Source organism: Thermothielavioides terrestris, chromosome 3 (genome assembly GCF_000226115.1).
Source record: "Thermothielavioides terrestris NRRL 8126 chromosome 3, complete sequence".
NCBI classification, from domain to species: domain Eukaryota; kingdom Fungi; phylum Ascomycota; class Sordariomycetes; order Sordariales; family Chaetomiaceae; genus Thermothielavioides; species Thermothielavioides terrestris.
Window position 1 is genome coordinate 2,474,721 of NC_016459.1, and position 25,563 is coordinate 2,500,283.

General features: G+C 59.3%; 9 protein-coding genes across 9 annotated transcripts; 7 read left to right on the forward strand and 2 right to left on the reverse strand.

The window, feature by feature from the left end:
- Nucleotides 1-552: 552 nt before the first annotated feature.
- THITE_2117150 (uncharacterized protein) lies at nucleotides 553-1,841 on the reverse strand. The gene is made up of 2 exons (XM_003654243.1): nucleotides 1,184-1,841; nucleotides 553-1,080 (listed from the first exon to the last, which is right to left on the reverse strand). The coding sequence occupies exons 1-2, from the start codon at nucleotides 1,436-1,438 to the stop codon at nucleotides 961-963; spliced, it is 375 nt and encodes a 124-aa protein (XP_003654291.1). The 5' UTR covers nucleotides 1,439-1,841; the 3' UTR covers nucleotides 553-960.
- Nucleotides 1,842-1,979: 138 nt separating this feature from the next.
- THITE_2117151 (uncharacterized protein) lies at nucleotides 1,980-3,360 on the forward strand. The gene is made up of 2 exons (XM_003654244.1): nucleotides 1,980-2,601; nucleotides 2,703-3,360. The coding sequence occupies exons 1-2, from the start codon at nucleotides 2,351-2,353 to the stop codon at nucleotides 3,100-3,102; spliced, it is 651 nt and encodes a 216-aa protein (XP_003654292.1). The 5' UTR covers nucleotides 1,980-2,350; the 3' UTR covers nucleotides 3,103-3,360.
- A 244-nt stretch (nucleotides 3,361-3,604) lies between these two features.
- THITE_2067133 (uncharacterized protein) lies at nucleotides 3,605-5,187 on the forward strand. The gene is made up of 3 exons (XM_003654245.1): nucleotides 3,605-3,805; nucleotides 3,885-4,910; nucleotides 4,978-5,187. Exons 1-3 carry the CDS (start codon nucleotides 3,640-3,642, stop codon nucleotides 5,022-5,024), a joined length of 1,239 nt encoding a protein of 412 aa, XP_003654293.1. The 5' UTR covers nucleotides 3,605-3,639; the 3' UTR covers nucleotides 5,025-5,187.
- Nucleotides 5,188-5,631: 444 nt separating this feature from the next.
- On the forward strand, nucleotides 5,632-7,147 carry THITE_2170642 (uncharacterized protein). The gene is made up of 6 exons (XM_003654246.1): nucleotides 5,632-5,708; nucleotides 5,857-5,962; nucleotides 6,170-6,215; nucleotides 6,323-6,352; nucleotides 6,446-6,629; nucleotides 6,694-7,147. Exons 2-6 carry the CDS (start codon nucleotides 5,919-5,921, stop codon nucleotides 6,831-6,833), a joined length of 444 nt encoding a protein of 147 aa, XP_003654294.1. The 5' UTR covers nucleotides 5,632-5,708; nucleotides 5,857-5,918; the 3' UTR covers nucleotides 6,834-7,147.
- Nucleotides 7,148-11,006: 3,859 nt separating this feature from the next.
- On the forward strand, nucleotides 11,007-13,248 carry THITE_2117168 (uncharacterized protein). The gene is made up of 3 exons (XM_003654247.1): nucleotides 11,007-11,307; nucleotides 11,375-12,889; nucleotides 12,963-13,248. The coding sequence occupies exons 1-3, from the start codon at nucleotides 11,114-11,116 to the stop codon at nucleotides 12,994-12,996; spliced, it is 1,743 nt and encodes a 580-aa protein (XP_003654295.1). The 5' UTR covers nucleotides 11,007-11,113; the 3' UTR covers nucleotides 12,997-13,248.
- Nucleotides 13,249-13,980: 732 nt separating this feature from the next.
- On the forward strand, nucleotides 13,981-15,473 carry THITE_2117171 (uncharacterized protein). The gene is made up of 3 exons (XM_003654248.1): nucleotides 13,981-14,060; nucleotides 14,112-14,740; nucleotides 14,814-15,473. The coding sequence occupies exons 2-3, from the start codon at nucleotides 14,183-14,185 to the stop codon at nucleotides 15,333-15,335; spliced, it is 1,080 nt and encodes a 359-aa protein (XP_003654296.1). The 5' UTR covers nucleotides 13,981-14,060; nucleotides 14,112-14,182; the 3' UTR covers nucleotides 15,336-15,473.
- A 1,001-nt stretch (nucleotides 15,474-16,474) lies between these two features.
- On the forward strand, nucleotides 16,475-18,542 carry THITE_2117173 (uncharacterized protein). Its single transcript, XM_003654249.1, has 3 exons — nucleotides 16,475-16,685; nucleotides 16,781-17,070; nucleotides 17,151-18,542. The coding sequence occupies exons 1-3, from the start codon at nucleotides 16,571-16,573 to the stop codon at nucleotides 18,387-18,389; spliced, it is 1,644 nt and encodes a 547-aa protein (XP_003654297.1). The 5' UTR covers nucleotides 16,475-16,570; the 3' UTR covers nucleotides 18,390-18,542.
- A 734-nt stretch (nucleotides 18,543-19,276) lies between these two features.
- THITE_2117176 (uncharacterized protein) lies at nucleotides 19,277-20,396 on the reverse strand. The gene is made up of 4 exons (XM_003654250.1): nucleotides 20,100-20,396; nucleotides 19,886-20,005; nucleotides 19,601-19,795; nucleotides 19,277-19,527 (listed from the first exon to the last, which is right to left on the reverse strand). The coding sequence occupies exons 1-4, from the start codon at nucleotides 20,278-20,280 to the stop codon at nucleotides 19,427-19,429; spliced, it is 597 nt and encodes a 198-aa protein (XP_003654298.1). The 5' UTR covers nucleotides 20,281-20,396; the 3' UTR covers nucleotides 19,277-19,426.
- Nucleotides 20,397-21,021: 625 nt separating this feature from the next.
- On the forward strand, nucleotides 21,022-25,528 carry THITE_2117180 (uncharacterized protein). The gene is made up of 6 exons (XM_003654251.1): nucleotides 21,022-21,177; nucleotides 21,265-21,300; nucleotides 21,355-22,874; nucleotides 22,965-23,382; nucleotides 23,450-24,908; nucleotides 25,000-25,528. Coding segments are annotated over exons 1-6 (3,831 nt in total). The 5' UTR covers nucleotides 21,022-21,176; the 3' UTR covers nucleotides 25,397-25,528.
- The last annotated feature ends 35 nt before the right edge of the window (nucleotides 25,529-25,563 follow it).

The window sequence follows — 25,563 nt, forward strand, 5'->3', positions numbered from 1 at the left end:
GGCGCCTGGCGAGAAGCCCGATGAGCAGGAGCGAGAGTCGGTTCGACACAGGCTTTGGGCGATGATGACGCCGAGACGAGCATGGCACAGCCTTCGCATGGGCCGGGCGGCAGGACGGTCGAGCCCAAGGTCCGCTTGAACACTCGGGTGGGAACGGAGGGGAACGGAACGAATGGGAACTGTAAAGGAACTGAACTCGGTGGCTTTCTGTCATCCGCCATTTGGGTTGTCTCACTTGAAAGAGCATGACATCGCGCCGCGTCCAAGCGACGTACACACACACACCAAAGTCTCTTTTGTGTCTTGTTGTTTTCGTTCTTACTTTTCTTGTTCTTTTCTCCTAGCAACATGCATGGTTCAGCTCATACTTTGTTTCTCTCGATGTTGGTTGGATCCATCTTTGCGCTTTTCGGGGTAATCACTCATAGGCGGGCCGGGTTTGCTGCTGTCACAATATTGCTTGCTAGAAAGCTAGAGCCAATGCTATGTATTATGGACTCCGGGCGGTGCCGAGATAGGTGTTGATAACTACAAGATGATTCCGCTAACTTCTCGACGGTTTTTGTTTTGTTTCCACGCCGCGTGGTTGGGTTCTGCTGCTTTCTCCGAGCAACAATGGGTTTCTGAAACAAACAAGGCCGCTCTGGGGTAGCGGAAGGAATGAATCGCGTCGAGGATGCTCAATTGACTACCACGTAACATGTTTATTTACGCAGATGGTTCTAGCATGATATATTGCAGCATCCGCGGAGGCCCTCGCCATTGCGAAGAGATGTCGTGGGTCTTAGGTTGACGTTGATCCCAGCCGGCGCCGCACCCTAGAATACATGAATAAGAGAGGTGTTGTTACAAGATTTCATGGGATCCCTAGTTTTTACACGTCTGCGCGCAGGCAGAGCCATTTATATATTTCCTCCCCTTCCTCCCTCCCTACACGCACATACCGGCCCGCAACCCATATCACCTCCTGGGGGTGAAATCGGTCTGCACGTCCATCCGGGTCGCCCCCTGCGCCTCGAGCTCCTTCAACCTCGCCTTCTTCTGGATGTCCTGCACCCGCCACTTCTTGAAGTAGGTAACCTACGCACAGCCCGTACCCGGTTAGTAATCGTCACTGAGGAAGTAGACGAAGAAGTAGAGGAAAGAAGAGAAGAGAAGAAGGCGGAGAGAGAAAGAAACGCACCCACTGCGCAGCGCAGTCCCGCTCGAACGCAGCGCCCTCGGCAGGGCACGCCCGCGCCGCCGCCGCGCGGCCCTCGCTGTTGAGCGTGTCCACGATGCCGTGCGCGTCCAGGCACGCGTAGAAGGCGTCGCGCGCGGCCCAGCACCGCGCCCGCTCCGCCCGCGTCGGCGCCACCGCGCCCGTGCGCACCTCGTCCGCCCGCTTCTCGGCCTCGCTCTTGGGGGCGGTGGAGAGGAAGCCGGGGAGGAGGCCCATTGTTGTCTTTATTTATTGTGTTTTTCCTCGTCTTCCTTCCTTTTCTTTTGGGGGAGGGTCCTGGCCCTTGGTTATCTTGTTTTCTCTTCTGCCTGCCCTCTTTTTTTTCCCCTTCCTTGCCTTGCCAACCGGGCAGTGGGGAGGTCGATGCCTCGGGGGCTGTTCGTGGACCGGATCAAGTGCTGGAGCGTTGTTTCGGTGCGAAGGGTGTGGGCTGTGTTGTTGGGAGAACGGTCGGACAGTGCGGGGTTAGACGGTTCCTTGGGACGCTTTTTGTTGCTGCCGTCGTCGTCAAGTCCCGGTCCAGGTAGCTCTCTCACCAAATCTACCTATCTGTATATAGTCGCCGCGAGCTTACTGTGTATGCACATGGGAGCTTTTCGGCAGGTTCCGCCTCGGGAAGGGTACGGCAGCGGGACAGTGGGGCAGCCTGTGGCTGCTCACCCTTGCTTCACCAACCGCTGGCATGTAACTGCCCGTTCCGTACGGATAGTGGAGTCCGTACTCCGTAATTACGGAATGCAGCCACCGTTGCGCCGCCGTTGGATATCCCTGTCGGTTCGAAGACGATCTCAGCATCCCTAACTCCGTAACTGCCTACCTTTACTCTCTCACTTAATGTCAACTCAACGACACACTAACAACCCCTTAGTGATATCACGGCGTCCATCGCGCCCGAGTGCCGCTTGGCTGACTCCAGCTTTACTTGACCCGACATCCGTTCTGTACTCGCACGCCATCGCGCCGACCACCTGCGCCGCCTAGTGTGTGGGTATCTACACTGGTCGTAGTCGACCGGGTTTTGCATCTGAAGCGTCCGTCCTAGGCCCCTTAGCCGGCGAAACGACGCTGTCCTCTTCCCCGACATCTCGACTTCTCAGGAACGACGGCCGCGATCAAAGCCCCATCCCCATGGCGCGTCGGCGACGGCCGCCGCGTTCGGGCGCGCTCGCCGAGCTCCCGCCGCTCAAGATACTCAGCCAGATCGCGATACTCCAGGGGCTGTACTACGCCGGCGCGCTGGTGCTGATGCTCTTCACCGCGCTGGTCGCGGGGACCAAGTTCGGCATCGACCTCGTGTTCGGCTGGGACGCCGTGCGCGGCGACACAACCCAGGGCTGGCTGATGGGGTTCATATGGGTGTTGGACGGCGGGCTGTTGATGTGCGTCGCATCCATGCGTTTTTCTGTTTCCTTCAATGCCCTCCCCCCTCTACTGGTACTACGTGTGATTGGACGTGTGGCTGACCGGTCTTCTGCGACAGGGCGGCCGCGATCATCGTCCTCATCGGCCGGTCCAAGCTCGTGCTTGATTTTGCGCTGTCGCTGCACGCGATCCATCTGGTCGTCGTGACGCTGTATTCGGGCCAGTTACCGCGCCACACGGCCTGGTGGCTCTCGATGGCGGCGGCCAGCGCCGTCTCGGTTGCGCTGGCGACCTGGGGGTGCCGATACCGCGAGCTCAAGCCGATATCCTTTGGTGGCGGAGGCGCATCGTCGACGGCCGGCGGTGGCGGAGGGGAGAATAGCAGCGGCGGCAATGGTGGCGAGGGTAACGGAGCCGATGAGGAGCAGGGGTTTTCGCGAGGGAGAGGCCGAGGGCGAGGTCGAGACGGGGCCGGCGAGTACGAGATGGTCAACATGGATAACAGCACGGCGAGGTAGCTCCAGGAAGTAATTGGTTTGGGCGCTGGATAATTAGAAAGGGTTTCGAACAGAAGGCAGGGAGCATTGGCGCGGCGCTGGCATCACGGTCTGCCCCGTCTTCCCGCATGGGCACGGAGACGGGTTCTTGATTTCCTACCATTTCATCAACTCCCTGCGGCAGCCTCGGACATGCTCAGCTTTGTCTACCAGTCCCTAGCACAGTAGGGGGCAAGTCGTGTCGCATACTACTATTGACTCTCACTCGGCAACAGCAGCAGCCCCTGCCGAAAGCTCGGTGCAACCCTAACCCTGCAACTGTGTATTGCCGTTTGCCTCGGTCAACAGCCGGCTAGCACCGGCGCGGGTTCTCCAGGGGGCGGGCACCGGCAACTCTGGGAACAATGCGCCGCTGGCGGCGATCCTCACGGCATGCCGAGGCTTCCAAACTAGTTGAAACAAGGAACTGTCCAAGAACACGCAACGGCGGCCACCATGTCGAGGCTGCTTTTCAGACGGTTGCCGCGCGCTGGGGCCGTCGTGCCCGCGCGGTTCTCGATGAACCCGGCATTACACGGCAGAAGCTACGCCTCGGCGTCTGCCGTCCCGCAGTTCAACTGGGAGGACCCGCTCGGATCCAGGAACTTATTGACCGAGGAGGAGCTGGCCGTCTCGGAGACGGCGGAGCGGTACTGTCAGGAACAGTTGCTACCGCGGGTGCTTCGTACGAGCTTTGTCCCCGAAACGCTAGAGGTTACTGCCGCCTGGGCACTGCTTGACTAACCGCACCTACCCGGGAACAGAGGCTTACCGGGATGAGCACTACGACCCCAAGATCCTCCGGGAGATGGGCGAGCTCGGCCTCCTGGGCGCCACCATCAACGGATACGGCTGTGCCGGCGTGTCCACCGTCGCCGGCGCCCTGATCACGCGCGCCGTCGAGCGCGTCGACAGCGGCTACCGCAGCAGCATGTCGGTCCAGTCGTCGCTGGTCATGGGTGCCATCCACGACTTTGGATCGGCCGAGCAGAAGGAGAAGTATCTCCCCGAGATGGCCCAGGGCAAGATCATCGGCGCCTTCGGCCTGACGGAGCCCAACCACGGCAGCGATCCCGGCTCAATGGAAGCCATTGCACGCGAGCACCCCCACAAGAACGGCTACTACCTGCTCAAAGGGTCCAAGACGTGGATCACGAACTCGCCCATTGCCGATGTGCTCGTTGTGTGGGCAAAGCTGCAGGCGACCGGTAAGATCCGCGGCTTTCTGGTCGACAGGAAGACGTGTCCGCCGGGGACGCTGGAAACACCGGCCATCAAGAACAAGACCGGCCTGCGCGCCTCCATCACGGGCATGATCCACCTCGAAGACTGCCCCGTGCCGCAGGAGAACATGCTCCCCGAGGTCGAGGGTCTCAAGGGGCCCTTCACCTGTCTCAACAGCGCCCGCTACGGCATCGCCCTCGGCGTCATGGGGGCGCTTGAGGACTGCGTCGCCCGGGCCCGGGCCTACGCCCTCGAGCGCAGGCAGTTCAAGGGCAACCCGCTCGCCAAGTACCAGCTGGTCCAGAAGAAGCTGGCGGACGCGGCCACGGACGCCGCCTACGGCACCCTCGCGGCCATCCAGGTCGGCCGGCTCAAGGACCAGGGCAAGGCGACGCCCGAGATGATCAGCATGGTCAAGCGCCAGAATTGCGACCGGGCGCTCCACAACGCACGCGTGCTGCAGGAGATCTTCGGCGGCAACGCCGTCAGCGACGAGTACGGCGTCGGCCGCCACGTGGCCAACCTCTACGTCACGCAGACCTACGAAGGGCAGAGCGACATCCACAGTAAGTGGCCCCTTCCAGCTGGCCGTCTCCCCAAACCCAAAGCCGTTGTTGATCTGACCCGAGACAGCCCTCATTCTGGGACGGGCTATCACGGGAATTCAGGCCTTTGTCTAGCGTGGTTGGAGGGCCACGATCGGCTGAGGAGGTCACGGAGGCGGGACGGACCCGATCGATACCGTGTTTTCGTCTTGCCGCAATGCGCGGTCGGTAGACTCGCCAAACAAACCTTCCTATACTACTATACTCCGCAAACACGTCAACGAGTCCCACATCGGAGACCGTTGTCGATAGGATTGGGTTATTATATGCAACGGGATGATGCCTCCTTACCTCTCGGGCCGGGCCCCCCTCGAGTCCCAGGGTTTTTGGTGTTGCAGGTGCTAGGGGTCCGCCCTCCTTAAACAACTCGCTGTTTGAGATGGACAATTCCCTTCATATTCATACCTGAAGTTGGCCGCCCTTGGCGGCGTCGCGTGAGCAACCGGGCCCTGTTGGGGCCTCGCCCGCCACTGATTGGCCGTTGGGCACCCAGGTTTCTGACCCAGCGGCTGACTCCTGCCTGAAAATTCCTTGACCGTCCAATCCCACGCCCGAAGGTGGCCCCCGGGCAAGGTGAGTGGTTCAGCCTTCCGCAGAGTGGGGCCTGCTTGCACCTAAACCGCCTTTGTCGACCCGCCCGCTTCCCCCTCCCTCTCCCTCTTCGCATCCTGACCTCCGACTGCTCCAGATCCCGTCATCTCGTCCCTTGACAAACCTCCTGCTACGGCGCCCTTAGAAAGCATCTTGTGCTGTTTCTTGGTAAGCCACGCATTTCCCCAGTCCTCGTTTCCAAATTTCCACCAGCACGTTTGCCAGTGTCGCCACGCCTCGTGGCTCGCTCGACCTATCGATTCATCCGGTTTCTCTGCACTTCCACGGGCAAAGGCTGACGGCCCTTAAAATCCAGCAGCGCTTCCAAACTCTTGACGCCGCACTTCGCCGTCACCAAAACCACACACATATCCAGACATGGCGCTGAAGCGTATTAACAAGGAACTCGCCGACCTTGGCCGGTACGTTGCCTCCTGTGATACTCTTCTGCGGAACTCTCAAAAGTGCCGTCATTCGGTTGTTCGTCGTCTGGTGGGGCTCACTCAGCGCGGGGTTCCCGACCGCAACGCCGAAAATCGACCACTTTCGAAGAGGTCGCGGCGCGGCCAGAGAGGCCGTAGGCTGAGGGCAGATTTTGTTTTAGGAGATGCTAACACACAAATTTGCAGTGATCCGCCCTCGTCCTGCTCTGCCGGTCCGTCTGGCGATGATCTCGTAGGTGCTCCCTGATATCTCGGGCTTGTTGTCCTGCCTACGCGCGCCATGTGCAGAAACATGATGTCGGAAATCTTGTTCGCCTTCTAATGCCGCCTTCTGCTTAGTTCCAATGGCAAGCCACTATCATGGGTCCTGTAAGTGCTGTTCCCGCCACTCGTCGCGTCGACTTGACCGGCTGGTCGTCTCCGCGATGTGAAAGCCAGCGGATGCTAATCCGTCATGGACAGAGCGACTCGCCGTACGCTGGCGGTGTCTTCTTCCTTCAGATCCAGTTCCCTACGGACTATCCGTTCAAGCCGCCAAAGGTCCACTTCACGACGCGGATCTACCACCCCAACATCAACGCAAATGGCAGCATCTGCTTAGACATCTTGCGTGACCAGTGGAGCCCTGCCTTGACTATATCGAAGGGTATGAGGCTTGCCTTCGAAGACTTTCTTTTCTCTAAGCGCGCGTTTTCTGACTTGCGTCGCAGTGCTGCTCTCCATCTGCTCGATGTTGACAGACCCGAACCCCGACGACCCTCTGGTGCCCGAGATCGCCCACGTTTACAAGACAGACCGTGCGAAATACGAGCAGACGGCTCGTGAGTGGACTAGGAAGTATGCGGTCTAGCGTGCAGCACCGGGTCTCCCTTGATTTCACGTGCAGCGGTCGATGTACTGGGTTTTGGGAGGCTTTGGCCGTTGGCCAGGACCGTCTTCAGGGTCCAGCACCTCGGGGAGGCCTGCCATGTGCGTCGTGCGGCGGACAGCAGGGTCCTCCGGAGTATTGCGGACGGGGCTGGGGAGTTTGATGGCGGAACCAGTCTTTGTCACGGGGTTGGTCGGAACGGTAGTAGGGGCTTCACGCATCGGCAGCGGCGCCCTAATCATCCATACTGCATGAACTCAGGTAGCCAGGAAATCGGAAGGGACTCAGCCACTGCATGCTTCCTCCCCGTCGCTTCTTTTTCGTGACTTGGAATACAGCGAGTCAGCGCTCACGTTCGCCCAGATTGCATATCGGAATTCCTCCGCTCCGTCATGCTAAGAATCACGCCCAGGAAACAGCCTTGCTTGCTACTGCTGGTGACTCTGCCTTGTTGCCTGCCTGGTCGGTTGCTCCTTCCATGGATGTACATGACTGGTCGGTGGCCGTGACTGGGCGATTTCCAGGCAACCCACCACCCTGACTTGCCGGAAGACGGCGCTGACTGAGCCCCGCCACTGCTTGAGATCCTACCAACACCTAGGTAAGCCCCCCTCAGCTCCAACATGGCCAGCTGTACATACACCCGACCTAAATACCGACTGCCGCCCGGCTGTTATTGTTCGATTCCTGTGCCCGGGACTGGACCGTTCCGTTGCCAAGTTGAATGAGTGTTCCCCTAAGGTAGACAGGGGTTAACTAACAGTGAGGTCAAGTAAGGTAAGTTATTTTGGGCAATTTGCACGCAACGCACCGAGGGAGAATGGCATTGAGTGTGTGAACGAACAGTCAGGGGTCTTACTTGGTGCCATACCTAGGTACCTACCTACCTCTACCAACCAACCAGCTAACCTCGGGTACCTAGGTAGGCACGCCGCGCTGACCTGATATGACTCTCTAGGTAATTTACCCGTGACGGCCTATCTTACCAACGAAGGGGATAACAGATGGAGGAAGGTAGTTGAAGGACCTGCCTTGGCTGGCTGGCTGATGGCTAGCTGGCTGGCTGACGGCGCGGTGGTGCGGCGCGGTGCGGTGCAGCCTTGGGTTCCTCCGATCTTCGTGCAAGCGTCTTCGCGGAGGTCTGAGGCGCGGTAAGGGATTAGAGGCGCGGTAAGGGGTCGTTGACGCTCAATGTGTCTGACCTAAGTCGTTGTGTTGCCCAGAGGTAGGGCTCCTCCTGTCTGGGCACTGTGCTGCAGTACTTTTGCACCACACAACAGAGCAAGCGAGGGCAGTTCTCAGTCTGGCATCGCTGCTTAGGGCTCCTGCTCTGCTTGGGCAGCTCCAGCAGTAGGCCTGCCCCACGCGACGGGTCGCGGGCAGTTCTCAGACTCAGTCTGGAAACTACCATCACGGGGTGCGTGGGCGAGCATACTGATAGAGCTGCCGGCAGGAGAGGAGCCCTAAGCAGCGATGTCAGACTGAGAACTGCCGCCACTGGGTGCGTGGGTGACAAGTACTGCAATACGTGCCGAGACAGGAGGAGGAGCTCTCAGAAGAATGGCAGGCGACAAGACGACAACAGATCTCGGCACTGCGCAACCTGACCCCCCGGGACAGGACACCGATGCGAGTGCTGATGCTAGATGTGGGCGGCGCTGTGTCGCTGAGTAAGTACAGCGAAGTACACAGGATCGTAGTCCTAGTGCCGATGGAGTAGTTCGAACATCAGCCTCGTAAGTATCCTCGCTGCAGTGGGTGCTGTTGTCTGGGTTGATCTGCTGTGCGCAGTGGACTGGGAGCGTATCGCTCTTCCAACCTCTCTGTGGACAGAAGCGCGGGTTTAAGTGCTTGGTCGAGCGATCGCCGCTAGGTAACTGTGTGACGGCTTGTTCGAGTGGCCGTGCCGGGCGGTGAGCACGTCAGGCCCGCCCTGCCCGGAAAACTGCATCGGCGGTTCGGGTGCTGCGCTGGCGATCGGGCCCGGCGGCATTGGGCCGTGATCGGCCCGGGGATTGCGAGGGCCAAGGCGTGTGGGAGGTTGATCTTGCCCGTGGATGGGCAAGTAAACGGGAAGACTTAAGTGTGTAGTCTACTGGAGCGGCCCGGGGTATCTGCATACCACAGTATTGCGCATGCAGGACGGAAGGATGGTGATATGGGCGCCTACACTACCATTCAAGCGTGTCTAGGCACACAGCAATGCCGGAGGAGGGTGCCATCACTGCTGGGCGAACCACACTCTAGCAGCCGCAATCTCTATAACCTGCGTCTTCCATATACAACCTTCCAAGGATGGAAGTTACCGAGTAATCTCGAACATATCCCGGGGACGCCTGGGTGCCTTTGTCGGAGAAAGCCCGGGACTACGAACCTCGACGTCGCACACTCCGTATTCTGTACACAATAAGGCCGCTCTGTCGCTGGCTGTGCAATGAGCCTGTTGAGCAATGAAGCCCGGCACTTCGCATTGGAAGCAATCTATGCGGCCGGCCGCCGATGTGACGATGTTTCGGCGCTGGACCTGGATCGCCCCTTCTTTGTGTCAGGATCCCGGTCGAAACAGCAATTGCAACGCCGACCGTCTCCCAAGGCCGGCTGCAGCCAATCATAGGGGTGCTTGAGCCAGCTGTGGGGCGGTCAGAGCCGGGTCTGGGCAGGTCACTGCCGCCAACCGCTCACTCATCAAACCGCCGAAGCACTGGCTCGCCAGCATCATTCACTGCATGGCCGACGACGAGCTTGCGGCAGCCTTGTCGCAACAAATTTGCTTCTCGAATGTGGCGCCATTCCCCACCCTCCGTGCCCTCTGCTACTGCCGGGAGATCGGTCTGACCATGCATTCCCGGGCGGCCCATTCGAGCAAACGAACACACCTGGCACAGCGTCATCTTCACTGCCTAGGTCCCAGGCTCGTTAAACCCCAGCAGCCGTTTTCTAAGTCCGGAGAATTTTGACCTGGCCTTCCTCGCCGTAGCCCGTCGAGATCGCCCGAGCGAGAGGCCCAAGAAACACGAGGTCCTCGGAAATCCCGCCGACAGCGCGGATGCGAATGCCGTGCGCCCATACAGTTCAGTCTTACAGAAGGGCTGAAGTCGCGAATCTCAAAGTAGATCAGCCGCGGAGGTCCATGTTGCCATTTCTGACGGGTCCGGGCCCTGCCCCGGACGCCGGATTGTGGGCGGCGGGCATGTTTTTTGAAGCGACGGAGATGCTGCCGCAGAGCTCCCCCGGTCGCCGTGAAGGGCATCTGTTTCGGCGGCGTGGGGAGGTCGTGACAATCCCTGTGGAGATTCTTCGAATTACAACCCCTCGATACCAAGGACCCCTGTTGCGGTCTCTCGTACGCTACACTAGCGTCTCGGGATCAGCTGCGGCTCCATTGCGTATGCTTCGCTTCTGTGACCTCCTTTTCTTTTTTTTTTTACCATCGTCAATACTACACATTCATATCACCGTACATAGTGCATACTTCTTTTCTCCGTGCTGAAGCGCGCAACAACACGCCCCTGGAGGGTCACCACACATCTCTGACTCGCCGTCCACGGGCGCGCCCTCATCGCATCCACACTGCGCGCCACTGCCCGAGTCATTGCCAATCGTTTCTCGCCCCTCGCGCCACATTTGCCTTCTTTCGTTTCTGTTCTCTCTTGCACCTGTGCGAAGTGGCCAGACTCGCTCTACCCCTGGCGCTCTTCGTCACAGCGACTTTGTCTCCACAGCCGCCGCTGGGGAGCAGAGACAGGCATTGTGGACTGGTATGATCTGCACGAGTCGGCCCATGTTTCTGCTTGAGCGCTTGGCGTGTCTCTTAACAACCATACCGCACCCCCCACACATCTCCGGCTGTTCTTCCCTTCCCGCCTACTCGCCCTCTCCCTCGTCGGTGCTGTGCATCTGTTCTAGGTGCTTGGTTGCTGACCATCACCGCCTCGCCCCCGCGTGGCCAAACGCAGGCTCCATATACGCTCCCTTCCTTGTCCTTCGACGATATATCTTCTCGACTATCGTTCACATGGGCCTCTATTACCAGTTCAGCAGGTTCTGACTCCGATTCGCGACAAGCTACGATTCCAGCGACGTTTTAATTGTTGGGCTGTTGGGGAGGCTTGGGGCTTCTGGGCATCGAGTGCCCACTGGAGGGCTGTTGAGACCAGCGTCTAAGCACAAGAGGCCAATACCTCCTTGGAGGTTTTGGGTGGTATCTTGCGGGTAGCGGCGCTCGGGAACCAGCCGACGACGGGGACGCGCAGACGCCCAACATGGCGAGCTACGGCGGCTACGAAAAGTACGGTTACCCGAGCGGCGGCGGATCGGCGAAGCCGTCGGAACGGTCAAGATGGACGCCGCTCACGCGCATGTTGCTATCGGGTGAGATGACCCAGGAGAAGCAGAGGGAGTTGACTCCGAGGGAGAAGTTCGACCGGTGGATGGTGAACGAAGGTTACCGCCGAATGTAGGTTCCACATGGGTTTCTGCCGTCAGGAATGAGTCGAGGACTGAGCGCTGACTTGTATCCGCAGTTTCGTCTTCGTCTTTATGTTCCTACACGCCCTTGTGTTTGCCTTCGGCTTCGTCCATTACAGCCTCAAGGACAATCTGCAGAACGCCCGGGATACCTTCGGCCCGACGTTCCAAATCGCCCGCGCTTCGGCGCTCGTGCTCCACGTCGACGTCGCCTTGATCCTGTTCCCCGTCTGCCGCACGCTCATCTCGTTGGCCCGGCAGACGCCCCTCAACGGCATCATCCAGTTCGACAAGAACATCACGTTCCACATTACCACGGCGTGGTCCATCTTCTTCTTCTCTTGGGTGCACACGATCGCTCACTGGAATAACTTCGCCCAGATCGCGGCCAAGAACAATCTGGGCTTCTACGGCTTCCTGCTCGCCAACCTGGTGTCAGGCCCGGGCTGGACCGGATACGTCATGCTGATCGCCCTCACGGGTATGGTCATAACGTCGGTCGAGAAAACGCGGCGGGCGAACTACGAGCGGTTCTGGTACACCCACCACATGTTCATCATCTTCTTTTTCTTCTGGTCTATCCACGGTGCTTTCTGCATGATCCAGCCCGACTTTGCGCCTTTCTGCATCTCGATCGGCACCTCGGCCATCGGCGTCTTCTGGCAGTACTGGATGTACGGCGGCTTTGCCTATCTCGCCGAGCGCATCGCGCGCGAGATCCGCGGCCGGCACAAGACGTACATCTCCAAAGTCATCCAGCACCCGAGCAACGTGTGCGAGATCCAGATCAAGAAGGAGCACACCAAGACGAGGGCCGGCCAGTACATCTTCATCTGCTGCCCCGCCGTGTCGCTGTGGCAGTACCACCCGTTCACCCTGACCAGCGCGCCGGAGGAGGACTACATCTCGATCCACATACGCGTCGTCGGCGACTTCACCAGGGCGTTGGCCGAGACGCTAGGGTGCGAGTTTGACAAGAAAGGCGATTCGTCCAAGGTCGTGGGCGTCAACCAGGAGAACGACGAGGTGGACCCGGCGCTCCGGCGGGTGCTCCCGCGCGTCTACATCGACGGCCCGTTCGGGTCGGCGTCCGAGGACGTGTTCAAGTATGAGATTGCGGTCCTGGTCGGCGCCGGCATCGGCGTGACGCCGTTCGCCTCCATCCTCAAGTCGATCTGGTACCGGATGAACTACCCGCAGAAGAAGACGCGGCTCAGCAAGGTCTACTTCTTCTGGATCTGCCGAGACTTTGGGTCGTTCGAGTGGTTCCGCTCGCTGCTGCTCGCGATCGAGGCGCAGGACGTGGAGAACCGCATCGAGATCCACACGTACCTGACGGCCAAGATCAAGGCCGACGACGCGACCAACATCATGATCAACGACGCCAACGCCGACAAGGACACCATCACCGGTCTCCGCTCGCCTACCAACTTCGGCCGCCCCAACTGGGATATGATCTTCCGGGGCATCCGCAAGCTGCATGCGCCCGCCGAGGCCGGCGTGTTCTTCTGCGGGCCCAAGGGCTTGGGCAGCTCATTACACATCTTCTGCAACAAGTACAGCGAGCCTGGGTAAGTGGAGATGCTCCTTCCGCCTGACAGCGGCAGTTCGTTCTCTCTGCTGGGTGCTAACAAGCGGGACTAGGTTCAACTTTGTCTGGGGCAAGGAGAACTTTTAGGCCCTGCTCTGTGCACGTGCTTCTGCTTTCTGCGCTGCCTCTTAGACTCACCGCACCCTTCGTCCCGATTCTTGTTCCCACTGTTTTCTTTCTACTTAATCAGTGCGCGGGACGCCAACGACTCGGTGCGCCTGCGTGCCTTGATTGGATTTCGAGAATATTCAGAATCGGGTGGCGGGACAATCTGGCCCCAAGCTGTGGCTTGACGCTGAGTGCCGGTCTGGCGTATGGGCTAACAGTTGGGTCTTTGAAAGAGAGCCTAACCCTCCCAGCATTGGGGGCAAAGGAGGATGAGGGTTGGAAGGCCGGGTAGGCTTTGGGAGAAGGGGTTGGCGCCTTGCACTCCGGATGGCACAAGCGATCGCCCTTGTCTGCTGGCTATCTGCTTGCTTCCGTGCATGGTTTGAAGGCTTCATTGACCCGCCCTGGCCGTCTTCTCCAGTCCTTTTGGTTTGCATACAAGTGTGTTGGGCTAGCAGCCTAATAGAGACTGGGGTCAGAGCATGAGCGTTTCGGTATATACCTGGTTTTGCTCGACAGCCTCTATTGTATCTACAGCCGGATCTGCGCCATTACATGTCAATGTCATTTTTTTGTCAGAGCGGATTGCATTCAAGAATGAGTCAGTTTTCAGAACATCTCTGACGGAGCGAAGTTGGGAAGGTACGTTACCGACCGGAGCTTGCCCAAGCACAGGAGGAGGGGCCACTGCCGCTTGCAGGGGCTTTAATTGCCCCACTTATAATTCGAGGAAAGGCGCGTCGCACGTCACGCACGTCACGCACCGCTCCCGACGACGCGTTGAATTATCCCCAACTCCATTGATTGCGTGACATCACCAACACCTGGCGAGCAGGCAGCAGCGTTTCCACCGATCGCTCTCTTGCTCCGCCCACGACAACGAACCGACCTGCAGCTGTCCAGCAATTTTCAGAGAAGTGGTGATTCGTCCGCGGTAATCAAAGATGGGAATTAAACAACTCTTCTCCATCGTCAAGGAGGAAGCTCCCGATGCCATCAAAGAAGGCGAGATCAAGAATCAATTCGGCCGCAAGGTCGCAATTGTAAGTTGGGCGGCGCGCAATTTGCTCGGACCACAGGCTAACATATTCCAGGATGCGTACGCACTCGACTCGAAGGACCTGAAATGATTATACGGTCCCATGTCTGACTGGTCACTAGTTCCATGAGCATTTACAGCTTCCTCATCGCCGTACGATCCGACGGCCAGCAGCTCATGAACGAGAGCGGCGACACGACATCGCATCTCATGGGCATGTTCTACCGCACCCTCCGCATGGTCGACAACGGCATCAAGCCGCTGTATGTCTTCGACGGCGCCCCGCCGAAGCTCAAGTCGGGCGAGCTAGCCCGGCGGTTCCAAAGAAAACAGGAGGCGAACGAGGGGCTCGAGGAGGCAAAGGAGACGGGCACGGCCGAGGACGTCGAGAAGTTCTCGCGGAGAACGGTGCGGGTCACGAAGGAGCACAACGCCGAGTGCCAGCGGCTGCTGAGGCTGATGGGCATCCCCTACATCGTCGCGCCGACCGAGGCCGAGGCGCAGTGTGCGGTGCTGGCGCGCGCGGGCAAAGTCTACGCGGCCGCCAGCGAGGACATGGATACGCTCTGCTTCGACACCCCCATCCTCCTGCGCCATCTTACCTTTAGCGAGCAGCGCAAGGAGCCCATTCAGGAGATCCATCTCGCCAAGGTCTTGGAAGGCCTCAACATGGACAGGAAACAGGTATGCAGGGCAAATCCTGCACAAACACCCATCCTACCGTCGCCGCTAATCCCATTCTCACTCTTCCGCACAGTTCGTTGACCTTTGCATCCTCCTCGGCTGCGACTACCTCGATCCGATCCCCAAGGTCGGCCCCTCGACAGCGCTGAAGCTGATCCGCGAGCACGGCACGCTCGAGAAGGTGGTCGAGTTCATGCGCAACGACCCCAAGGGCCGGTACACGATCCCGGACGACTGGCCGTTCCAGGACGCGCGCGAGCTGTTCTTCTCGCCGGACGTGCGGCAGCCGGACGACCCGCTGTGCGACTTCAAGTGGGACAAGCCGGACATCGAGGGGCTCGTGCAGTTCCTGGTGCACGAGAAGGGGTTCTCGGAGGACCGGGTGCGGGCGGGCGGCGCGCGGCTCGAGAAGAACCTCAAGAGCTCGCAGCAGGCCCGCATCGAGGGCTTCTTCAAGGTGCTGCCCAAGACGGAGGCGGAGAAGGCGGCGCACAAGCGCAAGCTGGAGGAGCAGCAGGAGGCCAGGAAGAAGAAGCTCAAGGAGGAGAAGAAGGAGAAGGCCAAGGCCAGGGCGAAGCCGCGCGGGACTGCGTGAAGACGGTCGCGCCCAGTGAGATCTTGCTCTTTCACGAATCGGTGTTTTGCTGGCGGTGGATTCTCTATTTCGCGATACTATATTTGCTTTTGCTTCTGGGACATATTTCCCTGTGGCGCGGACCGGCAGAGGGTGGGCGCGCGGCGTTGGTGGCGTTCAAGGTCGAGGTCACAAGGCAGCAGGACGACACGGGGCCTCGGGGGCTTTCAGGTCAGGCATTGCAGGGCAGACGTTGTTGCTTCCATAATTATCTTTGCGGTGCAATCAATTCAGATCTCATGAACTTCTCTTGATCGTCATCCGTGTCCATGTCCACGGCCTGCCTCCGAGATATCCCACTTGTTCAGACAGAATGCATCCATCCCCTGGCCACGGTCCAGGACTGATAGATATCTGTTTCGGTCTAACGAAGCCGAGCGCCCGAAGCCGACAGGGTTGACAGGGGACAGTATTTGCCTCGGCTCGTCAGGCTCTGCTTAACTGCGGGACCGCGAATGTGGGCTGGTAATCTGCCCTCAGCCATTGGCTGCGCGCCAAGCCATGACATCAGCCGAGGACCTGAACCGTTGCGAAACAGCAGCTGTCTGTCACATGCACGCACTCGCGCTCTCAGCCCAGCCCTCCGCAATCGAGTTACTCGCACGCGGTCGCCAACGGAGCGGAAAATGGGATTCTAGGAGCGAGGTACCTCAACGATCGTAAGCAAAAGCTCTACGATACATACAACACAGGGCGAAGCCAAAAAGCCAAAAGCTGGAGCGTGTACATACATAGGTACTTCCGTATGGGTGGTAGGTACGGAGTCGGCAATCAAGAATCTCGGCCTGGTGCCTCATTCTTATTCAGGTTTCCCCACACCAAGTCCGCAAACTGAAGAACTCCGACCGAGGTGCAAAGGCAACATTGGCGGCTGTCGACAGGAAAGGCAATCCCAGGTAACGTCACTGGTGCGGCGAGTAATTACCACGGCTTGGCCTATGCGCGCCCCAGAATGCCCAGAATGAGGGGTGTGCCGTGCCCCGGATCCGAGCAAACCCAGCATGACGGGTGGGTAAGGCTGGAACAGGGCCACTGTTCACATGTGATCGGATCCCGTGGGGGGTCCCAGCTCTTTAATGACTGAGGACTCCGTTCCCATTCCCCAAGTGCGGTTCTCATCCTTCTCTCTGCTTCGTCTTGTCGCTTACCTTCTCGTCATCCCTGCGTAACAACATCTTTTACACCCCACCGCCGCCATGTCCAAGACATTTACCCAGAGCGACGTCGCGTCGAACAACAAGCCCGAATCCCTATGGATCGTGATCGACGGCGACGTGTACGATCTGACCAAGTTCCAAGATGACCATCCGGGTGCGTATCAATTGCCCTACCGAAGCGGGTTTTCCGCCGTCGGGCGTGCAGTGCCAGTGCTGACAGGGTGGACATGTGCCGTATGCGACCGACAGGCGGCAAGAAGATCCTCCAGAGAGTGGCGGGCAAGGATGCGTCGAAGCAGTTCTGGAAGTACCACAACGAGGGCATCCTCAAGAAGTACAAGAAGCAGCTGCAAATCGGCTCGCTAGACACCAAGCCGAAGCCGCCCGCCGCTGCCCCTGCCCCGGCGCCCGCCCCCGCCAAGAAAGAGGCCCCCAAGCCCAAGGCGGCGGCGGCTGTTGCTCCGTCCGAGCAGCCTGCCGAGGCCCTCGAGCCGTTTGGCGACCAGATTCCCTTCTCCGACCCGAGCTGGTACCAGGGTGTGAGTAACCTCCTCTCCGCCGTTCCTGCTGCTGCTGCGCGCGCACATGACGGCTTTGGTTCTAACTCTCTGCGTTGCAGTATCACTCGCCCTACTTCAACGAGACGCACGCGGCCCTCCGCGCCGAGGTGCGCGAGTGGATCGAGACCGAGATCGAGCCGCACGTCACCGAGTGGGACGAGAAGAAGGAGGTGCCGCCCGAGGTGTACAAGGAGATGGGCCGGCGCGGCTACCTGGCCGGGCTGCTGGGCACGCGCTATCAGAAGGAATACGTGCAGGGCGACGGCGTGCGGTCGGTGCCGCCCGAGAAGTGGGACCTCTTCCACGAGATGCTGCTCACGGACGAGCTCAGCCGCGTCGGCTCGGGCGGCTTCGTCTGGAACGTCATCGGCGGCTTCGGCATCGGCTGCCCGCCGCTGGTCAAGTTCGGCAAGAAATCGCTGGTCGACCGCATCCTGCCGGGCATCCTCGCCGGCGACAAGCGCATCTGCCTGGCCATCACGGAGCCCGACGCCGGCAGCGACGTGGCCAACCTGACGTGCGAGGCGCGCCTGAGCGACGACGGCAAGCACTACATCGTCAACGGCGAGAAGAAGTGGATCACCAACGGTATCTGGTGCGACTACTTCACCACGGCCGTGCGCACGGGCGGGCCCGGCATGAACGGCGTGTCGCTGCTGCTGATCGAGCGCGACTTTGGCGGCGTGTCGACGCGCCGCATGGACTGCCAGGGCGTGTGGTCGAGCGGCACGACCTACATCACGTTCGAGGACGTCAAGGTGCCGGTCGAGAACCTGATCGGCAAGGAGAACCAGGGCTTCCGGGTCATCATGACCAACTTCAACCACGAGCGCATCGGCATCATCATCCAGTGCCTGCGCTTCTCGCGCGTCTGCTTCGAGGAGTCGGTCCGGTACGCCAACAAGCGGCGCACCTTCGGCAAGAAGCTGATCGAGCACCCGGTCATCCGGCTCAAGCTGGCGCACATGGCGCGCCAGATCGAGGCGAGCTACAACTGGCTCGAGAACCTCATCTACCAGTGCCAGCGCATGGGCGAGACCGAGGCGATGCTGCGCCTGGGCGGGCCCATCGCCTCGCTCAAGGCCCAGGCGACCGTCACGTTCGAGTTCTGCGCCCGCGAGGCCGCCCAGATCTTCGGCGGCCTGTCCTACTCGCGCGGCGGCCAGGGCGCCAAGGTCGAGCGCCTCTACCGCGACGTCCGCGCCTACGCCATCCCCGGCGGCAGCGAGGAGATCATGCTCGACCTGAGCATACGCCAGAGCATGCGCGTCGCCAAGATGCTGGGCATGAAGCTGTAGAGTGTAGTATGTACGAGGGAGGGGAAATCTACCTTGGAAAAGACAACGCGAAAAGATAGGGTAGGGGGATTTCTGGGTCTAGTCTGGAGTTTGGTTACCTTTTTTTGTTTCTGTAGTAATCTGGACATACACCCGACAGCCGAACGGCCGGTGTCTTTTCCTGCCATGGTAACAATACTCCTTGCCCTCGCGGTATAAGGCCGGGAGCAAGCGTGACATTGATGCTGTGCCCGTTCTTTGCAAGCTACAATGTTGGGGTCAACCAATTGCCGGGAGATGTCTGCTTGAGCAACTTCAGCAAACAGAATGAACATGTGTTTTACCTGTTGCTTTGCTTTCTCACTCTATGCGTCAAATGAGAAAGGAATACGCAGAGAGAAGATACAAGGGGAAAAACTGGTTCTGTCACAAGCAGTGAAAAGTAGCCGCAGGGCAAACTACCTATGTTCTGGAAACTACCTAGTTAGCTTGGTGTGGAAGAAATTCGACAGCACAGGGGCCCCATTTTTTGGAGAAACTCAGAGAAAAGAACAATGTAGGTGATAGTTTGTAATCACAAGTGATTCATAAACAGCCTCTTGCGAGAATTCATCATAGTGTAGGACGAGATGGTTGGGCTGAAAGAAGACTTCATACCTTCGACAACGGCCTATCAAGCGGCCATTCAAGACAATGGCAATCACTAGAAGATGTCAGCAACGGTGTAAATGCCGCAGTAGGGGATCCAAGCAGATCACAATCTTGGGCAGCTCAGAAATAGAACAATGTAGGTGATTTGTGATAATCATTACAGGCATGTTCATAAACAGCCTCTTGAGAAGAATCATCATGCTGACTCAAGGAAACGAGATGGGAAAGCGGCTGGGGTAGGCATACCTCGTGCAGGAGACCCAGCTATGGCCATGCAGCAATCGGTCTGGTGATAAGAAGCACCATAGCGTGATGGTAGTACAGCCTTTCCATTTTCTAGAGCGGCTAGCCAATCTGTCCTCTGCTATGTGTACATAGCCTGCAGCGGGCCAGGCTCGAGGGATCCCTCAGGCCACGTCGGGGTCGGCGCAGACAGGATTGATGTCGATCCCGTACTTCTCCTTGAGCCTCGCTCGCCTGCGCTCCTCATAGCCCGGCGGCCGGATACCTGGAAAGAGAAAATGGTGAATCGCTACCCAGGGAAAGGAGCCTAGTGGTTGGCGGTGCAGGCAGATACTGACCTCGGCCCTCTCCAATCTCGGCCAGCGTCTCCTCGATCGGTCGCCTCCTGTTCTTGCGCAGCATCTCTTTCCGCTCGTACTCATCCACCTCGGGGCTTTTCAGGTACCCTCTCAGCGAAGCACCGGTGTACTCGTATGTAGCGAGGACGACGGAAGTGAGGAGGCCGCAGCCGACGATGCGAGGGATGCTATTGGCTGCGCACGGGAAGGTGGTGTGTTCATCGTCGGTCAGCGTGCTCGAGCGGGCCAGGGAGAATCAAATCAATGGCTGCGGGGATGGCCTACTCCTAAGACCGACGACCGCGCCGGCGAGGAAGCCGCCGATGCCGTGGTTCCAGTGGTCCTCGGTTTCGCGCAGATTGGCCGAGGCATCGCGGGCGAACTCGAAGACGCCGCCGGCGGCAGCTGCGTTGGTAGCAAGGTCAGCACAGGGCCAATTGCATGGGCACGAGTGCATGCGACGGCAATGACACTGGCAATGGCAATGGCAATGGCGTACCAAAGGTGGCAATGATGCTGGTGTTCCTGGTGAAGGTGGTCCACGGGCCGACGTTCTTCTTTGCGAGCGAGTTCCTCACCGCGGCAAACAGCAGACCGACACCGCCGTACGTCACGGTGCCGTAGAGTCCGGAGTGAATGGCATCTTTGGGATGGTATTGGTCGTCCCCGGTCGACGCCATGGTGCCGGGCCGGTGGGTGGTGGTGGTGGTGGTAATTGTGTTGGTCGCGCGAACTCAGGAAGTTGCTTTTCGGATTGTCCGAGTCCAAAATGCGGTTGTCAGAGCTGGGGGGCCACAGCGGGCTCCGTACTGTATCTTACCCAGTAAGTTACCCAAGGCCTTACCTTACCGTACTCCTGGGCCTGGGACTTTTAGGTCATTCCGTCTGGATGGTACGGTGAAATTACAGATCTGGTAACGCGAAAGGCTCCTAACTCTCACTACGCAGTAGTCCCGTCACTCTGTCGAACTGTATTTCATACACACCTAATGGGAAGATCCATCTACTCTCAGCTGTTGCAAAGCCAACAAGCGATTCGTCAACCAACCGTTGCAACTCATTCACTCACTTCAACTTGCACGGGCATTAAATATACTCGGTGCTGCGTAAGCAGACGACCGAGTTTCCAACATCACTGCCCGCGGAGCACGCAGGACCCTCTCACCTACCTTACGGGGGCCTTCGTGCCAGCGCCGGCGCCTGCGACTGCGCAATTCCAGAACTTCCAAGTTACCTATTGCATGGCTCACTCGGTTTCCTTATGAGCCGGCATCAACCATCATCTCACCAAGAGCAAGGAGCAATACTAATCTTGACGCAACGCACCGGCACCGACTCTTCGATTCCTTGTCACTTATTATTTGCCTTCTACTCTCACCGTCCTCTGGAACACCGACCCGATCTTCCGCGACTCGGGCCGTCACATTTTATAAGTCAATCACACTTGGGTTGCGTACGCGAGTCGGGACCTCGCAGCGATCGCCCGCGTATTGGGCTCACCTGACAGAAATACAACGACAGAATACCCCGGCGTTCTTCTCTTGCTCTCCAAGGCTGAGAATAAAAGTGCCTAAAAAGTAACCTCTCCCCATCACCTTTGCACTTCCCAGGCTTCCCTCGGCGACTCGCAAACCTGTCAACCATTGCTAACCCGCCTTCACCAGTGATCCAAATTGCTGAGCCGCGTGTCCCCGGAAAGGGTGAGCCTCCTGTTCCCCAGCCGCTGCGCGAAGCAAAGACTTACCGAGACTCAGGCGGGCGTCTAGCCTCTCGGCTCATCCAGGACTGGTTCGCGGGGCGTCTAGCGCAGAACGAGCAAGGTGACAGCGGGAGCGTCGGGCTGCCTACCGACTGCCCGTCGCTACGAGTGTTTCCTCCCCGCCCGGAAGCCGGCCCCGAGCATGACCTGCTCATCATCCAGTCGCAGAGTTATGACGACGCCCACGACCCCGAGAATCAAGGCAGGTCCTTGGTTTGCTGCATGTGCAGGTATTGCCGCTACCATTTCGTCTTCCACATCTACCCTCCTGCGCGCGAAGACGGCATGACGCACATGCAGCACCATCTCCGCCTCAAGGAATTCCAACGGCTCCCCTTCGCCAGCCCCCCGCCTTCGCCTCCATCCACCCGGCGTCCCCAACCGTGCCGGTTTCTGTACGACTGCACCGTGTGCGGGATGGTTGTCTGCCTCGACATGTCGTTGCCTCGGCTGCAGTCGGGCTGGATCGAGTTGATCACGGACGAGAACCGGATCCGGGAGGCGTTGAGGATCGCCCGAGAGCAAGACCCTGGACGCTACGGGGACATCAGCCCGGAGAAGGAGAACCACTACCTGACAACGGCCCTCTCCACGTTGAACCAGTATCTCAAAAATATACTGGATGATGACGGCTCGGGGCCCCGCAAGAGGATATCTTGCCGGAACAAGACATTTTTGGTGCAGTTTGGCCAGGATTGCGACCAAATGTTCCGCTATCTCGGGTTTGAGCAGCAGCACGACCCCGCCACCGGAGAGTGGTACTGGCTGCCTCCGGTTTTGCCTCCTCAGTCGGGCAAGACGCCCCTGAATTCGCCGAGGGCTTTCATCGAAGACGTCAGAAGCGAGGTGCAGAGCCTCCTCGACGACAAGCCGCTTCCCAACGGCCAGCCCGTCGTCAAGCCGTTCTCGGCACGAGACCAGCTGGAGAAGGCTCTCGGATGCGACAAAACCCCACGGTCTGCGGGTCCGCCGTCTATTGACAGCAGCGAGCTTCAGCATTTCACCACCCTCGGCGCGCCAGTCGGCGCAAGCGATGAGCTGCTCAAGTTCGCGTACAGGAGACAAGTCGAGACCGACCCGGAGGGCGCACCATCTTATTTGGAAGCGCTCGGCACACTCTCTGGGCGCAGAGCCGAGGAACTCCAAATGTTTGTTTTCGGAGAGCAGGAGTTGCTGGCCGAAAAAGACAAACAAGCGGTGGCCACCGCCACCGCCGCGGACCCCGAGACCGCTGCCATCGAAAGGGCATACGCCCACTTTGCTCTGCGGAGAGACTGTCCTGAAGCGCCCGCGTACTTCATCAACGTGTACAGGAACTACAGAGAACAGTCTCCCGCACAGAAATCAGACCATCGGCTCGCCTTGCTCACGATTGGGAGAGACCGGCACAGCGAAGAAATTGAGTACGAGGTGTACATGACCGACATGGAACTCTCGGAGGCCTGCCGATTCCTGGGCGTGGACGCCGAATGGCCGTTGGACAATATCGCGGCGATGGCACAGAGCGTTGCTTCGGTATGTTCCGTTCTTACATTCCTGCAATCACCCGAGCCTCGTGGTTCACCACCCCCCGAAAGAATCGTACAAAGGGCTGACTTCTTGCAGGAGATGGACCTTAAGCTTGTCCTTATGGCGCTCGACACCATCGGGCGAAGTCGGCCCGCGGATGACCCAAACCGTTACGCGTTTGACGAAACCGTGCTCATGCTGCGATCCGGCCTTCCATCCTCGCCCCTAGATAGCAGCGCGACACCTACCGCTGAGCCCTCTCGCGAAGTTGTGGATATGGAGCTTCCGGTCGGGCTCGCCAATCTTCGGAACACCTGCTATCTGAATAGCATTCTTCAGTATTTCTACTCCGTTAACGCCGTCAGGGACCTCGCTATGAATGCCGACCTGCCCGCCTTGCAGCCGACCGAGGAGAATCTGAGCAATCTGCTCCGCGCCACCAACAGCGGCGGCAGTGACAGCAGCCCGACCGGGTCCAGCTTGGAGACGGGGCGAGCCTTCGTCGGACATGAATGTGAGTGGTTTTGTCGGCTGCGTGTGCGTTTGCTTCGTTGTCCTCATTGCTGACTCTGACGCGCCAGTCACGCGCGAGCTGAGCACCCTTTTCCGGGAGCTCGACGCCACTGGAAGTAGCTGGATCACGCCTCGGCAGCGCCTCGCCAATGCTGCTCTGCTGAGGCCGGAGAAGCTGCGTCCCCGCTCAGAGGGTTCCGAAACTGCGCCGAGCTCGAGCAACGATGCCGGGCCGCCACTGCCGCCCCGCACGGCCCACGAGAGCTCCGTCCCCCGCGTGCCCGATGCCCCCATGACAGAACCCGAATGCTGCGAGACCGCTAGTGCCGCGAGCTCACAAACGCTGGTAAACAACGCTGGTGAAGAGGGCGCTGCGGGTGCCACGACTGAGCCGCGGAACGCCGAGAAGGACGCGCCGACGGCCGCGGATGAGGCTGTAGCGCAAACATCCGCTAGCCCCAAGTCCAACCAACCCGCCCAGAGGGGAGTGAGAATGTCGAAGCTCACTGTCGAAGAGCTTGCCGTCGAGCTGGACAAGCCAAACGTCGGATCCGATCAGATGGACGTTGACGAGGTCATGGGTAACGCCATTGACCATCTGCGGGCGGCCTTCAAGGTATCCCGTATTGGCAGTTCTGAGGCCGCTCCGGACCCCATCCAGCAAGCCTTCTTCTCAACCTTCATCGATAACCGGAAGAAGATTGGCGATTCCGAGTGGAACCGGTCCAGGAGATCCGACCGCTGGGTGACGGCGTACCCTGCTCAGTCAGGGACGCGGGACCTGTACGATGCCCTGGCCAACTCATTTGACCTCGAGCCACTCCCCGGCGACCTCCTTTCTTTCACCACGATCGAGCGACCGGCGCCGCATTTTCACATCTGTATCCAGCGCTCGGACGGCGTGAGGAAGAATTCCAACCCCATTACCATCCCGAACGTTCTCTATCTCGACCGCTTCATGCATGCCGCCGACAACCAGTCAGTGCTATCCAGGGAGAGGAGGCGCCGATGGGATATCACGACCAGACTGAACGAGATATCAAGCTCGAAGTCGGCGGATGGGCGCCCTGAGACAGCCAAGGCCGATTCCCGGGTTGCCGGTCACGCTTTGAAGGTCGGTATGCAAGAAGATGACCTCACCGAGGAGGAGATCGATGGGTTCTTAATCGTTGGGAGCTCTGGCGTCCCCGCTGTGGACTCATCATCCTCCACAGCCGCCGCGGTGAACGGGACACGAGGTGCAGAGGAGGTTACTCCTGACTCGGAGTTGAAGCGGCTGTTGGTCAAGTATGGTCTAGCAGAGCCCGCCTTTGCTCGCTCCGGCTCCGCCGAGCCACCACCGTACAACAACACCAACAGCACGAAGACGACGACCCTACTGCCATCTGACATCGACGCGTTTTGGGAGCGATTTGCGGCCGAGGAGGATGCAGAGAGGCAGCGCCTGACCGCCGAGCGCGACAGGATCTTTGCGGACGCCCACAACGTCGCCTATCTTCTCCACGCCGTCGTGTGCCACGCGGGCGCATCGGCCTCGGCCGGGCACTACTGGGTGTGGATCCACGACTTCGAGCGCGACGTCTGGCGCAAGTACAACGACACCACCGTGTCCGTCCACCCGGCCGACTTCGTCTTCCAGGAGCTCAACACCAAGGGCGAGCCGTACTACCTGGCCTACGTCAGGGCCGACGAGGTCGCGCACCTGGTCAGCATCCCGCGCCGCCACCCGCCCACGCCGCCGCCGGTGCCCCCGCGTCCCCAGCCGCCCCAGCCGGAACGGGATATCGTTATGGTCGATGCGGACGGGCCCGGACCGGCCGAGACCGCCGTCGAGCACCTGGAGGACGTGGATATGCAGGCCAACTCGCTCCACGACCGCCAGTGAGGGGCTGTTCCGTGCGCGGAAGCACATGCATGGCGATATCGGGGAGCTTCCTATCGCATGCAGTCACATGCCGTCCGTCGGATATTCCACGACGAAAAGACCTGTCCACCAACACACGTGTTTTTCTTAGGGCCCAAGGAGCTACCGAGAGGATTGAGTCTTGCACTGGGGTTTGCCATCCGTGGGCTTGTTGCGTTTCTGGCCGGGATCATGGGTGCGGCTGGGACGGATTTGGAGGGGGTTTTGCTCCATCTCGGATCGACATCAATGGGATCGGTATCTGTTTCGTTGCAAAGT